At 38.5% G+C, this 15,445-nt stretch overlaps 1 protein-coding gene across 6 annotated transcripts in view; it reads left to right on the top strand.

The window, feature by feature from the left end:
- Nucleotides 1-15,445, top strand: part of Grm8 (glutamate metabotropic receptor 8) — an 836,043-nt gene that overhangs the window by 499,546 nt on the left and 321,052 nt on the right. For 5 of the 6 annotated variants that reach the window (XM_029535215.1, XM_029535214.1, XM_029535217.1 and 2 more), the window contains one exon: nucleotides 7,797-7,997. The exons of the other annotated variant lie outside the window; for it this stretch is intronic. In XM_029535215.1, the coding sequence (XP_029391075.1) occupies nucleotides 7,797-7,997 (201 nt within the window). The remainder of the gene's footprint in view (nucleotides 1-7,796; nucleotides 7,998-15,445) is intronic. 6 annotated transcript variants of the gene reach the window in all.

The raw sequence follows: 15,445 nt of genomic DNA, 5'->3' as shown, positions 1-15,445 counted from the left end.
TATATATATATATATATATATATATATATATATATATATATATACTTACAAGGCTAGAGTGTTCCAGTTTTATGAATAATCTATTTATAGTCTGGTTAGTTTTAAGTCTTCTACAAATATTTACTTTTTTTTTTGCCATTTTCCCTGTTTTATCTCAAATGCGTAGTTGAAATTCACAAGCAATATTCTGTCATGGTTCAGGAAAATGCTTAAAATATTATAGAGATGCAAATAATAAAAATATGTGTTTTAAATAAATAAAAAAATGTGTTTTATTCTGAAACACATTTTTGGCCTTTTCATATTTGATAATATTCATTAGTATTTCTTTAAAACTCATGGTCTTGAACTCTTGTTCTAGTGCTTTCTTTAAAGAACAAGTCCAGTCCATCTCTAATTACAACTTCGGAATCTCAGTCACAGACATAGCGGTGATGTGCTAAACACTAATTCAGAAAAGTAAGAGCCAAATCCTGAAGCTGCATTGAACAATATTTAGTATTTACGTCAAGCATTTACAATGATGTAAATGATGTAAATCATTTACAATGATGTAAATCATTTACAATGATGTAAATGCTTGACGTAAATACTAAATATTGTTCAATAGAGTAGATCCCATGATCTACTCTAAGCTGTTACATCCAGGACAATGGTCACTAAATACCAACTAACGAGATGACGTGAGGTTTGTAAGCACCTGGGCCGAAGTGAAGGCTTACTTAGCGAAAAGCTGAGCGAGCAACTGTAGTTTGGAGCTCGTAGTAAATGCGAAGACTTTCTGGTGGACCAGATGACGTAGGCAGTAGTAACAGACAAGGCTGAGAGAAGGGGCAACCCAAGCACAGGTTGTAGTTGGAAAATAGCTTTGCCAGCCTAAGGCCCAGGCTTAGTGAGTTTCCGGAATGTGCTCAAGGCCATACTTCATGGTGATTGACTGTTAGTGCGTCTCTCAGAGTATAGGGTGCTCCGGTTCTTCAGCTTGTTTTTCTGCAGAAGCTTAGGGATCAAGTTTTTATCCCTCTGTGGTGTGTGGTCTCGCACTCCTTATGCGTATCTTAGTGCTCAGCAGACATTCCTGTGTCTCATGATTCTTTCCAATGTTCCCTCTATTGTATCTCTGAGCTCAGTGCACACCCAGTACAAGATGGCCTACGGAGGTCAAGGCCACAGCAGTCGCTCTTCAGAGAACAGTGTGGGTCTTGCTGAAGTTTCAGACTGGTTTACACATTACTGTACTCCCCAAGTGTGCAGTGTTGGGGAAAGAACATGTGAAGCGTTGCTCTCCTGATCGCGGTAGCCACAGTAAGGGCTGTGGAACTCTTGTGGATTTCAGAATGGCTTTTCAGTTCTCTCCCCGATGCATTTATTCATGACAGCCTCTCTTGCTTCCTCCTCACCATTCTCTCAGCAGCAACTTTGAGGAAATGGTTTAATTATTTAAAACACTTGCTGCATACTTAAGAAGACACCAGGGAGGAATGGTAGAAAAGATTTTTTTTTTAACATATAAATTTAGAGTCTGAGATTATCACCAGCCCAGTGAAGACAATAATAATAATAAAAATAAAATAAAATGCAAACCTCTAGGTGTGTTCGGTTTCCATTGAGTCAAATAACTGATAGGCTTTCTTTCTGTCCGATTGCATTTACCATTTTGCCTTGGTGTGAACACTGTTTACTCTGTGATGTATTGAAGCATTGCATGTCTAATTTCAGGAAAATGAATACAACCTTCTGAAATTCCAAGTTTACTAAGGCGAACTCTATCCTGAAAAGTGTGAAATGCATAGAAAGCAAGCTTGTGCTACAATAAATGTCTACCCCAAAACTAAATTCCTGCCCAGCTTCTCACAGGAACTCAATTTTAGCATACACAGCAGTTTGTAAATTTGAGTTGATTTTTTTTTTTTTCTTTTACAAAGAAGCAAGGAGCAGTGAGACTCTATTGGAGAAGAATGAACTTTTCCTTTACAAGAGGATTTCAATTGTGTTTTATTGCATTTCCTTTTTTTAAAAAAAATTCTTTTTGTTTGTCTGTTTGCCTGATTGATTTCTAGAGAGAAAAAAATGAAAAGGCATGGAATTGGGGGTGGAGTTAAGCAGTATCTTGGAAGAGAAAGGGGGGGAGAAATCAAGATGAGAATATATACATTTTCAATAAAATAAATATGTTTCTAATAAAATAAAAATAATTTTATTGAAAATTATTTTCAATAGAAATGCTTTTTAAAAAAGAAGCAATAAACAGCAAGATGATATAGCAAAGAATGTGAGATACCCGATCTTAGGTTCATGTGTTGTCATTTGCCCTCCCCGCCCCCACACAGATGTGGACTCAGAAGTTTGAGATGTCATTACTGAAAGCACCAATCTTGCTGGACAGTTTGTGAGGCTGACTTCATCTCCCGTTGTGTGAGAGAGCTTTGTTGCTGTATGTGGTTAATTTTAAGCCATGCTCTAAAACGTGTTACAACTTTACCGTGACATTTTAAATGGATGGCTGACAGCCTTTGACAATATTTAGTGCTTTACAGTAATACATTAACGCTAACTTTAGAAACTATAGCATAATGAAATTTTATAGCCAATTAAGCTTGTGAGTCACTGTCAGCTTTCTAGATGAACGAGAGAATCAGATACAGGAAGCGAAGAAGCAACTCTACCGGCTATAAAATCCTAAACATTACCATGAGAATCACATATTAACGGAGAAGAAATATGCAATGTCCAAACAGCCAGAGAAAAAATAAGCTATTTATTTTTCCAGACTTTGAGATGTGCTTCAGTCTGTTTGGTACCGTGTTCTTCTACTGACTACAGGAGAATGCTTTATAGCGTCCGCCTATTCACAAGAAGCTACCTGTTAGTGGGCAGCCTTCTCAACTTCTACTTTAAAAGGTCAGAAGGGCCAGAATCCTGTAATCCTGGGACTCTGGACGCTAAAGTAGGAGAATTCTGAGTTCAAAGGCAGCCTAGACTACATAATAGACAGTACTTTGAACTCACCACTTCTCAAAAAAGTTAAAAAGAAAAACAATGCAAGCTTGAATGTCATCACTCTGTACTCACACTGAGCCTTACTTCTGGGTAAAGAGATAAACAGTTGGAATAGTAAAAATCCAAACAAGTCTATTTAATAAGATTCTCTGACACATCTGAATGCATATAAATCCATTAAGCATGGACCATATGAAGCCAGATCACATAAAAAGAATGAACAAGGGACAGCAAATCTACTTTGTCTTTCCATGCCTCTTTATTTGTTTGTCAAGACCGTGCATATAAATCTGTCCTAGTTACTAAACAGAGAATGTAGGATTACTCTTTAGACTATCAGAGTTTCCAGTGGCTTTAAAACAAAATCATAATACATTGTTTACAAAAAGTACGGGAATATTTTAAAACTGTATTTATTTATGTTTTGTGTATGTGCATATGTTTGTGTGTGTGCATGGGTTTTCATAGCATAGCAATGTATCAGGTACAAAGGAAACTCCATTATTCTAAATTCTGGCAGTTAGACAAAGCTAGCATTCCATAAGAAGTTGTGAAGCCATTTTCCTCTTCCAGCGGAGTTATTTCCCTTACCACTGGCGTAGGGGACAAATGACTATCTGTGATGCCTATTAGCATCTCCCCCAAGCTTATAACCCTATTATTTTGGCTGTATGGTCTGCTGGCTTTCTTTCTTGTCTTCTCTTGGTCCTCTATCTACCCCTCCCCCATTTCCCTCTTTCTCTCTACTCTGCTCCTGCTTCTCTCAGGAGCAGGCCCAATCTGCTCACCACAGTCAGTCTACTACTTTCTTTCTCTGCCTTGGTCTCTTCAAATCGCCTCTGCCTTTTTGCCCCCTTGTATCTACAATAAAGACCTTCCACATAATCTTACTTTGGAGCTGTCATGATGCTAGTTTATATATTATGAATGTATAGATATAATTATATGGGTCCTTATGTGTACATGGAGGTCAGATGTCCTTCACTTTCCACTTTGTTTATTGAGATAGATTCTGATGTTGAATGTGGAGTCCGTTGGTTCATGTAGGCTGGCTGACTAGAGAGCCCAAGAATTTTTTTCTTCTGATTCTGCTTCCATAGCACTGGAATTATTGTTATGCATCACTGGTGGCTGCTGGGGGTCCAGTTTTAGTTCCTTCGCTTGCACAGAAAGCTCTTTACCAACCGTTCCATCTCCTCAGACCAGCTTATCTCATGAGACACTGTGCATCTCATACTTTCCTTGAACTTGTAACCCTCCTGCTTTAGCCTTCTACATAGTGGGGTTATAGGTAGGCACTCTTACAAATGCTAACCATCTAAAAAGTAAACATATTCATGTTAAATATAATTTGAAATATAATTCTTTAGTGATGGGAAATTTCAAAATGCCTGCACATTATTTGTGGCTATTAATTGCTTTAAAGTCATTTGGCTTAATCATTTTCTGCCTGTTGTAAGATTTCTAGTCACCATGGGCCTATAGCAATGGACAAAGAAATCCTCCTATTACCCCCTTCCCTTAAAGTCAACAAAAGAAAAAGAAAACAAATACATTGAAGCATTTACAGAGGGGGAATAAGAGGGAAGGAGGAAGAGGAGGAAGATGTGCAGAAGATAAATGTGCTGAGCCCACTATGCACAGCTTTACATGGAGGACGACTCATTCCTATGGGAAACATTCCCTCTGCTGTTTGTCTGTATGGGACTTTGCCTCCATGCCCACCACCTGTTTCTGCTTTTTCTACTTCTCTTGTCCCTTCTGTTTCCACCCTGTAAAAAGGAAAATAATTACTTCCTCACGTTTTCTTAATAACAGATCATTCATGTCTTTCTGGCTTCTGCTTGAAATCAGCTCTAGGCCTCCCTCTGTGTCTAAAAACATGACAGGAGGTCAAAAATTTAAAGATCAGGGAGTTATCCATTACCAGTCTTTATCTACCCATTTTATAAATGAAAATAGAGCCAACCAGAAAACAAAGACATTTTAAATTCATCTATATAAAGCATGCACAACCTATTTCTGCCAGTTTTATTCGTGAAACAATGAAGTGTAACAATTGAGTTTGCAGGGTTTTTGTCTTGTGTTGGGTATTACAAGCAATCTAGGCTTTTTTCCCCCCAAGAATGTAAGTTACAGGTGGACACTACCATTCTTGGATAGACTTCTTGACTCTCTGTGACTATTAACATCCACCGGTGATCTGGAACAGTATTCCACACAAGCCTGAGTGGTAACTGCCCAGCCCTCAACTCTTCATCTGATGAACAAAGGGGAGGAAGAGGTGATTAGATATTATAATTCTCTTGATACTGCAGTGGCCCAACAATCTCTGGGTCAGTTTTTATTTCTGATTTCAAGATTCGTTAGGGAGAAGTGGCTCCCAAGAGACAAGTTCCCAGACCAGCCTGGCGATGTCACAGTTTCCTGGGGGGCAGCTTTTGAAATAACAGATTCTTCTTGTCTCCATCTGAGGAGATTTGAGTCCAGTAAAACTAGGGTGACACCGAGCATCTACCTGTCTTGCTGAGTGAGCTTGGGAGCAGCAACTTCATGCCTCCTGAACTCCATGCTGATTTATCAAGCGCAGTGAATCAAAATCTAGGAAATATTCATTCACCATCCATGAATCACTCAATTTTAGACACAGTCTTTTTGTCTCTATCTCACTGGTTTTCTTGCCCTTTATTTCCTCAGTAAATACTATGAATTTTCCAAGACTGCTCAGGTCTTGGTCTTTAATTCAGAGCTTACCAGAGTAGCTGGTAAGTGGCTAAGAGAAAGAGTCAATCTTTTAGCTGCCTTTCCTTAATATTTATTTATGAATTATGGACTTTGTGGTTCAATCTGTGGGAGATAAATTTGAGGCAAACCTGGAAGACTTGCATCTTAGGAAGTGTGACAAAAGTATGGGTTTAGTAGTATTGTCCTGGCATTCAAGACATGAAGGGAACAGAGAGAAGTGGAGGGGAGATTGTTCCCGTATCTGCTGTTGAGGTGCCACTGGACCCTTGGAGATACCCGTTGTGAGAGCTGGCTGTGTTTCCATCTTTAAGTTCCTAAACCTGCAATATCCTCAGAAGGAGGTTTTAGGAAAGTACTTCTTTAAGGCTTACATGAAAATGTGACTTTAGACCAAATCTGACTTAGGATCATGCTATTTGTAGAGACAAAGCAATTGCAAATGCAACTCTGGCATCCAAATGACAAAAATAAAAGCGGTACAATTATTAATTTCTAAGACATTAATTTTTTTCCAAAAGATTTTAACTTTCTAATTTGCTGTAGTAATTTGGATTATATAGCCTATGCTTTCAATTCTACTATGTCTAGATGCAAGTATTCACAGTATCAAGTGTGTGTAGACTCTGAGGTTGGGAGAAAGGATTCTTACTTAGTTTTTGAGCATGGGCATTGGATGTATTAAAAAATGGAAAAAAAAAAAGTCCTTGTATGAAATGGAGGTGCGGAATTTATCATTGTGACATACTTTGGTGTCCAGAACACCAGCCAATAGGATCTAAAGGAACAGCATGCTAGAGATGGCTGAAAACAGAGAGAAAATGTCTAGTGACCAAATAAAAAATTAATTAAAAACATCAAATGACTTTATTACAGAATAAAGACTCCAATAGTAACAGTTTCAAACTAACCCTCTAAATTTGGAATATATCTCTATCTCTGTCTCTGTATGTCTATCTATCTATCTATCTTTCTATCATCTATCAGTGTATCAGTGTTAGGAAAATAAGTATTTAAAGATTATTTATTACCCATTACTTGGATCTATTGACACGTAGGAAGTACATTGTGTTTGTTTCTGATGAATAAAGTTTGGAAGCTTGGGGTGATAGGTAATACTTTCCCACTTGTAGTAATTCTTTCTTATTGTTTGTTTGTTTGTTGCTTTTACTTTTCCTCACACCCTAAGTGCTGGACATTTAGATTTTTTTTCTGCCAGAAGAGAGAACACTGAATTTTCAGTCTGAGACTTAGGGAAGTTTTCACATTTGTTCTATGGGCTCTGTGACTGTCGTTTCAAAAGTTTCAGCTTCTTTACCTGCAAAATTAGACAGCTGTTTTGCAGCTGCTGTCTAACTTATTTTTCACTTTCAAACTCCATGCCTCTATTGCATTTTAAATGATAAACATCAACCCACATACTGCCAAGTTATCGGCCTCCACTATGCCTAAACATGGATACAATTATTCCTACTAACATTAATTTTGAGAGACCTACATCTCTTTAATAGAAAGTTAAAAGAGAAAATTGAGTTCAAAGAGAAAATAAATTAAATGATTCTTTTCAAGATATCCAGAGTCACTTCAGCAAACTTTATCATTTAATACTTACAAAATTTCTTCTAAATACAGCACGTTCAAAACAAGAATTAATATGAGATAGAAAGAGACCCTGCATTAGCCCGCTGATACAGTGTTTCTCTGGAAACAAGAGTAGATCAAAAGAATTATAATTTACACATTTTAAAAAGATCATAGCATTACCAAGATGTGACATAATTATCAAAAAGTAGAATAAGATGTGATTCGAGAAGGAGAGAACAGGAATAATGGTCATATATTATTTCTCTATTACTTTTTGTATTTCACGCTGATAGTTAAGTAATTTTTTTCTCTTTCCGTATCTCAAGTATAAAAAGCTCACTTTGTAAGGGCAGGACTAAGATAATGAAAAAAAGTACTTCTGCTTTCTTAAGTGTAAAGGATAGAAATCACCACGTTGAGCTATTTGAAATCCAATACTATCCACTGATAGTGTTCCTTCTTCCTTGTAGGACTGGAGCGAATTGCACGGGATTCATCTTACGAACAAGAAGGAAAGGTTCAATTTGTAATTGATGCAGTGTATTCCATGGCTTATGCACTGCACAACATGCACAAAGAACTCTGCCCTGGTTACATAGGCCTTTGCCCAAGGATGGTTACCATCGATGGGAAAGAGCTACTGGGTTACATCAGGGCCGTGAATTTTAATGGTAAGTCACGAATTTATTTTTTTATCTCAACATTAATTGACAGGGAGTTTCACACTCCAATTGACAGAAGATGTTTGGACGCAGTAAAAATCCAAAGATGGGAAGAAGTATGTTCTGCTCAGAAGTGTGAAATTTTCCACCTGCTTTTCAATCTCAAACATATTTTAATACTGCCCTTAATCTGTTCCTGAAAGAAGCAAAAGTTAAAAATAATTCTCAGTCAATCAAAATATTCTACTTAAAAACCACTATTTCAGAAATTGTTTAGAAGGCTCACTCAGAACCTGTCAATAGTGCAGATTCATCTAAGTCTTTTGCTCATGGCATTATTAACGCAAAGCTCATAGTAATTTGTTTTTAAGCTGATGTTAAGCTTTTAAAACACTAAAGCTGGTGTGGAAAATGGATGAGGCTACTTTAATAATCTAAGACTGTTGTATTTTTATGTCTATTTTTCCTTGTATTTCTTCAATGATTTAGTCATGTGGTGGTAAGGAGTTGAATGGCACATTGCAGATGGTCTTTTCTTACTGTAGAATCAGAAATACTGCTTTTGTGACTGTCATAAGACCCCAACATAGAATATGTTGGATTCACGGTCTTTGGTTGTGAATCACTGAACTGCTTGTTTGAAAGGATGGAGTTACTGAATGCTGTCCTTTTATAAAAAATGTAATGGCTGGTGCCCATGACATAGACCATCATTTTCAAATAAAAAGATAGAATGCTCTGAGCTGTCGAATTCTTTCAGCTTGGCTGTAATCCACACAATGGACATGCCTTCGGGCCATGCACAGTACCATACTGTCTGTCACAATACATTCTGGTGACCTCAGCTGCCAGCCCTTCTCAAAACAGCACAAGGTCATCTTCCATTTAGAATTCAAGTGGAAATGCTGTCTCTTGCTTTTTACAGGCAATGTATGGGATACTATGGCCTGTATTCAGTATAGGACATGATCTTCTCTAGTATAAATTTCTAGACTCATTCCATAGCATTAATTCTTTCGTTAATATAAACACTAAGGGGAGTTTGAAAATAATTTTCATGCAGGTATAAAATTGAACAAAAGAAGATTGTTACAATGTAAGTTATTTACTCTAAATTGCAGTTAGGGAACACTGCATTTCTACAACAGTGTTAGGAAGTGGGAAGAAGAATGCAAATGAGCAGATTTTTCTCAATAACTGAAGCTCACCTTTGAAAAGGAAATACTTTGAAGAAACACTCAATGAATGCAATTTAAAGGTGAATTACTAATTTTACTTTTTATCTTAGCCATGCATCAAGAGCTAACCCTTCTTGATGGCTTCAATTATTATACTAACCTCCAATGTAATGGTGCAATTATGGACTATTAGAGAGTGTCTTAATGTCTAATGGCTGTTAAGACAATTTGCCTCTGGACTCCAATGATCCCTCAGTTCTTCAGTCCCCTTTTTGTAGGTTAACTTATTTCTATATATTATGTGTGTTCAGCCTTTTAATAAATGCTAACAGTATCTTACAAGTAAAATAGAGCAAACAGTCAGAAGTTTTTTGAGCTTATGAGAAAAGATATTAACCCAATAAGTACAAGAATCTGTAATGGTATAAAATGCAATATGTGTTGAAAGAAAAGAAAGTCATGTTATTAAATATAGTTTATATAGGAGAGATTTCACCCATAGAAGAGAGAATCTTGAAACAAGGATGAAGCAGGGACATCTTCATATAGACCTGATGTGGTCTTGTAGGAAGTCCTAAGGCTTATTCATTTGGATTGAAGGGAAATATACTGACTGGCCTTTTTTTTTTTTTTTTTTTTTTTTTTTTTAAGAATCTCAGTGTTGAATTACCTATTAATCTTAATTTATTATTAATACCTTGGCTGCTCATGATTTTCACAAAGACATATGAAGCTATTCAAATAGAAGTATACCATGAGAGTAGTAATAAGGAAGAAAACACTGATTTAGAAATGAAAACAAAGGGCTTATTATGCATTTTCAACAGAATCAAAACCTAATCGAGGCCTAATCGAGATCTATGTGATGGAAAAGAATTCTAAATGATCTCAAAAGAGGATACTCTATGAGATTATTTTTAAAAGGAGGCTTTGCATGGGCCTCTGGCAGCCAAATGGGCAATGCTATTTTACAGAATTTCCAGCTACAGTGGAGCCTTTACTTTGATCTTTTTGCATCCATATATTCAAGGTCAAGACATTCAGCTGGTTGTTTCATGAAAGGGATTTTCAGGGAAGACAGGACAATCCTTGTTTGCCTTCTACTGATATAAGGTGAAGAAATTTTGCATATACTGTCTGTACAATTCTGTTCTCTAAACATCATATTCATAAATGAAATGTTTCAGTCATTTAACATAAGAATTTCTGGGTTAAAGGGATTGGGATAATCAAGGCGTCCTTTAGTTCCTTAAAGGGTCAGTGGCTATATGGTGCTCATTTTTTAGGCACACACTTAGACTCACTACTTTTTAGGGCTCTCATATATAGACATTTGGAATTTGTACTCTCTTTTGGGACTCCAGCAATCTGGTGTTTTTGTGTCATTAATGGAATCTCCATGAATGAATGGGTCATGTTGGCCCTGGCCAGTGTTCTCACTTAATTGAACAGAAAGTCAAGGACCTATTGTGTGATAGGTACAATTGGCCATATCAAGTATTCTTTAGGACGAGTTTTTGCTTTTCTGAGAGCCCAGTTGTGCTTACTTAAAAACAGAGTTGCCCATATTACATGGCAGCAAATATGTTTTAGGAACATTCTAGCAGTGCTCTTAAAGATATTTTTTTGACAAAAGTTACATTTAATTTACAATGTAATAAAGGCTATAGGTAAAAAGCTATACTTAAAGCAGAAAAGGCCGATCACACAAATGTACAAATCTGTACAAAGCTCATACAATGATTCCTACCTTGTCTCCTGTGAGCCAGGGATATTCTGGAAATCTAAATAACCAGAACTCTCCATGGTTTGTGTGTGTGTGTGTGTGTGTGTGTGTGTGTGTGTGTGTGTGTGTGTGTGTGGAGGGGAGTCTCAGGGGAGGGGGAGCCTCCAAACCAACAGCTGAGCATGTTCTCCTAACACACACCTGGCCCTAGCAAAGTATAGTCTTCCTATTCACCAGGAACTGTCTCAACTGGTCACTCCTTAAGGAACTTCCCCATGGCACACACAAACTGTGAGACCACAGGGAGGAGGCTGCACTTGAATTAAATGAGTTTTCAGTGTGGACAAGAAACATAGGTAAAGTCCAATGATACTGTACAAATCCATCAGCCTGTCTTGTGACACTGGCTACAGACGAAGGGAACTCATAATTGCCTCATGCCACCAGACAGGACAGAGGAAGGCCTATTAGACCTCAAATCCACAGGCACAAGGGGACATTCGTCTATCCTGTGGTCTAAATGAACAGTGTCAACCAACCTGGCATCCATGGCAACTGCTCTGCTATCTGGGTCTCATGAGGGAAGGGAAGAGAATACAAACGAGGCTCCCACCCTCTCCATAGCTCTAGATTCCACCCGTGAGTGACTAAGGTCATCCAGTGACTGCCCCACCTGGGGATCCATCCAATATACAATCACCAAACACAGACACTATTGTGGATGCCAACAAGAGCTTGCTGACAGGAGCTTGATATAGCTGTCTCCTGAGAGGTTCTGCCAGTGCCTGACAAATACAGAAGTGGAGTATCACAGCCATCCATTGGACGGGTCACAGGGTCCCCAATGAAGGCGCTAGAGAAAAGACCCAAGGAGTGGAAGGGGTTTGCAACCCCATAGGAGGAACAACAATATGAACCAACTAGTACCCCCAGAGCTACCTGGGACTAAACCACCAACCAAAGAGTACACAAGGAGGAACTCAAGGCTCCAGCTGCATATGTAGCAGAGGATGCCCTTGTGGGACACCAGTAAGAGGAGAAGCCCTTGTGAAGGCTCAATGCCCCAGTGTAGGGGAATGCCAGGACAGGGAAGCACGAGTGGGTAGGTTAGTGAGCAGGGGAGAGGGTCTGCTCAGAAGAGCCTGGAAAGCCTTTCCCTACACTTCAAGGGGTCTGACTCTCCGACCCAGTCTTTACTGGTACTTTAGCCCCACCCCTAGTCTCAGTATTACATGGTTAGGACCTCAAGAGCCTTTCTGAAAGATGGTACTGCACACACGGAAAGTTTTCTCCCTCATTCAGTAGCTCCCCTTGTCACCCCTCCCTACCACTCTCCTCTCCTCACCACCCCTCCCTAACCCTTCCCACCCTCTTCAAAACCAAAATATCAAAACAGTAAGGAAGGTGTGGGCTTCTTGCCTGGTCAGCCTCCTTTACATATTCCTTCTTGGGTTCATTTACAACTTCAGGGTTATAGACTGTGGGATTTGGTGTGGGACTTATGGTCACTGCTGATGGCATAATGGGAGTCAAGTCCAAAAGGGAGCTTTGCAGAGGAACTGTTAATTTTGTACAGTTTTACTCCCTGGATCAGAGAAATGCAAAATGATCTTTCAAGTAATTAAAAAAAGTGACATCTTCAAATTGACCCATTGAATCAAAGTATTTAGTAATGATCATTTGAACATTGAATAGTGGCTGCATCAAAGAAAAATAACTTCTTTGTAATAACTTTACCAAGCAGTTTCCTATTTACATCAATGTGGGAAAATACTGTTCTGTTTTGCTTATTGGACTTTTAAAGTTTAAATTAGTGAAATCATGCGATCAGTTTGGAGAAAGAATCTGCTTTATAAGACAAGGCAATGAAGTAACTCAAGAAACTGGGTGCTGGCACCGTCTGCATAAGGTCCTCTGCTTATACCTTGTAACAGGTTGTATAACTTGGTGTTCTCCTGGTGTTCCCAATGACGGGAGTGGGTGTTTCTGTGATTCTCTTGCCTTTATGTAGGACCCTTTTCCTCCTATTGTTGCCATGTTCAGCCATGACATGAGGGTTTGTACCCAGTCCTATTGTATCTTGTTAGTCATTGGAAATGTCTGGGGAGCCTGTTTGCCTATTTTTTGCTTGCTTGTTTGTTTGTTTGTTTGTCATTTTAAAAGGAAACAGAAGGAGTTGATATGAGAGAGGGGGAACTGGGAAGAACAGAAGGAACAGAAACTATGGTCAGGATGTAATGAATGACAAAAGAATAATAAAAAAAAGTTGTTCTAGCTGAGAGTATAATCAAGTACTGCTACGTAAGCAGCGGTTTAGAGATACACACTTCGTTTAAAAGTTCATATATTTTATAGTGTGTTTTAAGAGGGAGAATGTAAAGAATATGCTAGAATGTAGGATGACGGACTGTTAGAACTTCAGACATGAATTATTCTATTACAAATAGCTATTTAAAGATGAAGCATGTAATCAAAGTACTAAACTAAAAAATTCCCACGTGACAACAAAAGCATAAGCTACACTTGTATTCTTATTGATTTTAGTGAGATTGGCTTCCCCCATCGCTGGAACATTCATTCCTGGATCTGTATTGTAAGCACGTTGAGACTGCTGGCATCCTCAGAGCTGTGAGCATCTCCATACACGAGTTGCCACACCCCTCTCTGCCTGGCAAAGACCTGCCTTTTAGGTTACTTTTATTGCAGCTATTTGAACAAAACGTTCTTTTTATAAATTTTTAAATCTCTAAGATCTATCAAAAGAAAAACATAAAGGCAGAAGAGTTCAGATTTTATTTTATTTTTTTTTTAAATTCAAGCAACCGTGTCTATTTCCTACTCCAAAACGATAAAATATTAATACTCTACATCTTGTATAGAATCAAAGATTTTCCGGAACAAAAGAACCATACTTAGCATAAAAACCGTTGGCTAGGATTTCAGAGATACCGCTTCATTCCTTTTACATTTCCTGGAGCCCAGGTTAGGGGAAAGTCAAGCATAATGGCATGTATTAATTAGGATTATTTGGTTGTTAGGTAACAAAAATAATGCTAAACTAAGGTGATACAAATAACTTAAGAAAAGAGAAAACTCAAAGGAGATTGTGAAATATTTAAGAAAAGAGATAGTTCTAAAAACAAACTAACTCTCTCTCTCTCTCTCTTTCTTTCTCTGTTAGATGTTCTTATTGTACTGACTTTTCCTAGAGCTGATCTATAGAACAACATAAGTACACCCTATCAGCTGGGATTCCGTTGCTTTTGTTCCAGGGCTCACCTTCTCTCTGTCTCTGTCTCTGTCTCTGTCTCTGTCTCTGTCTCTCTCTCTCTCTTTCTCTCAGACACATACACATTTATATAATATATATTGCTTATTTAGCTATAAAGTCTCAATTCCAATTTTGAGACACTTGAATCAAAAAAATTTCAAATGTTGTACCTCTTCCATGCCTCCCCTCTGCAAACTCCCCTAGCCCATATACCTTCTCTTTGCCTCTAAGAGGGTGCGCCTCCACCCACCCACTCACTTCTACCTCACTACTCTAGCATCCCCCTACACTGGGGCATTGAGCCTCTACAGGACCAGAAGCCTCCCTTCCCACTGATGCCAGATAGGGATAGCCTTCGCTACATATGTACTTGGAGCTATAGACCCACCCATGTATACTGTTTGGTTGGTAATTTAGTCCCTGGGAGTTATGAGGTGCCTGGTTGGTTGATATTGTTGTTCTTTTGGGGTTGCAATCCCTTCAAAGTCTTCAATCCTCCCCCTAAGTCTTCCACCAGGGCCCCTGGGCTCAGTCTGATGCTTGGCTGTATTTGCATCTGTATTAGCCAGGCTCTGGCAGAGACTCTCAGGAGACAGCTATATCAGGCTCCTGTCAGCAAGCACTTCTTGGCATCAGCAATAGTGTCTGGATTTGGTATCTGCAGATGGGGAGGATCCCTAGGTGGGCAGTCTCTGGATGGCCCTTCCTTTAGTCTCTTCTCCATATTTTTGTCCCTGCATTTCCTTTAGAAAGGACCAATTCTTGGTTAAAATTTTTGAGACGGGTGGGTGGCCCCATCCCTGAACTGGGAGCTGTGCCTATCTACTGGAGGTGGTCTCTATAGGTTCTATCTCCCCCTTTTTGGGTAATAAGGCTAATGGCACCCCATTGGGTCTTGGGAAACTCTGGCTTCTCTGACATCTGAGACTTCCTAGTGACTACCCCCAGTTCCCCACTCACTTACTGCTACCTATTTCTATTCATTTTCCTGATCCTCTGGACTTCTCTCCTGTCTCTTCTCAGACTTGTTCCTGCCCCCCTTTTCCCTTCTCTCTCCCCTCTTCCTTCCAGATTCCTCCCTCCCTCTACCTGAGATAATAAAAAAAAAAATCAAAAACAAAACAAACTGGTTTTAAGTAAGTAAAATCTACCAAAATTAAAAGTAGTCATTATTCAAAAATAATTATACCAAGCATTTCAAATATGTGAGAATAGATGTTGGTTTAAGTTTTCTTTCTGAAAAGATAATTGATCAGTAGATTTCAGGAATTTTTGTTAAAGA

This window comes from Mus pahari, chromosome 2 (genome assembly GCF_900095145.1).
Source record: "Mus pahari chromosome 2, PAHARI_EIJ_v1.1, whole genome shotgun sequence".
In the NCBI taxonomy this organism is placed as follows: domain Eukaryota; kingdom Metazoa; phylum Chordata; class Mammalia; order Rodentia; family Muridae; genus Mus; species Mus pahari.
This window is presented reverse-complemented; position numbering and strand designations above follow the sequence as displayed.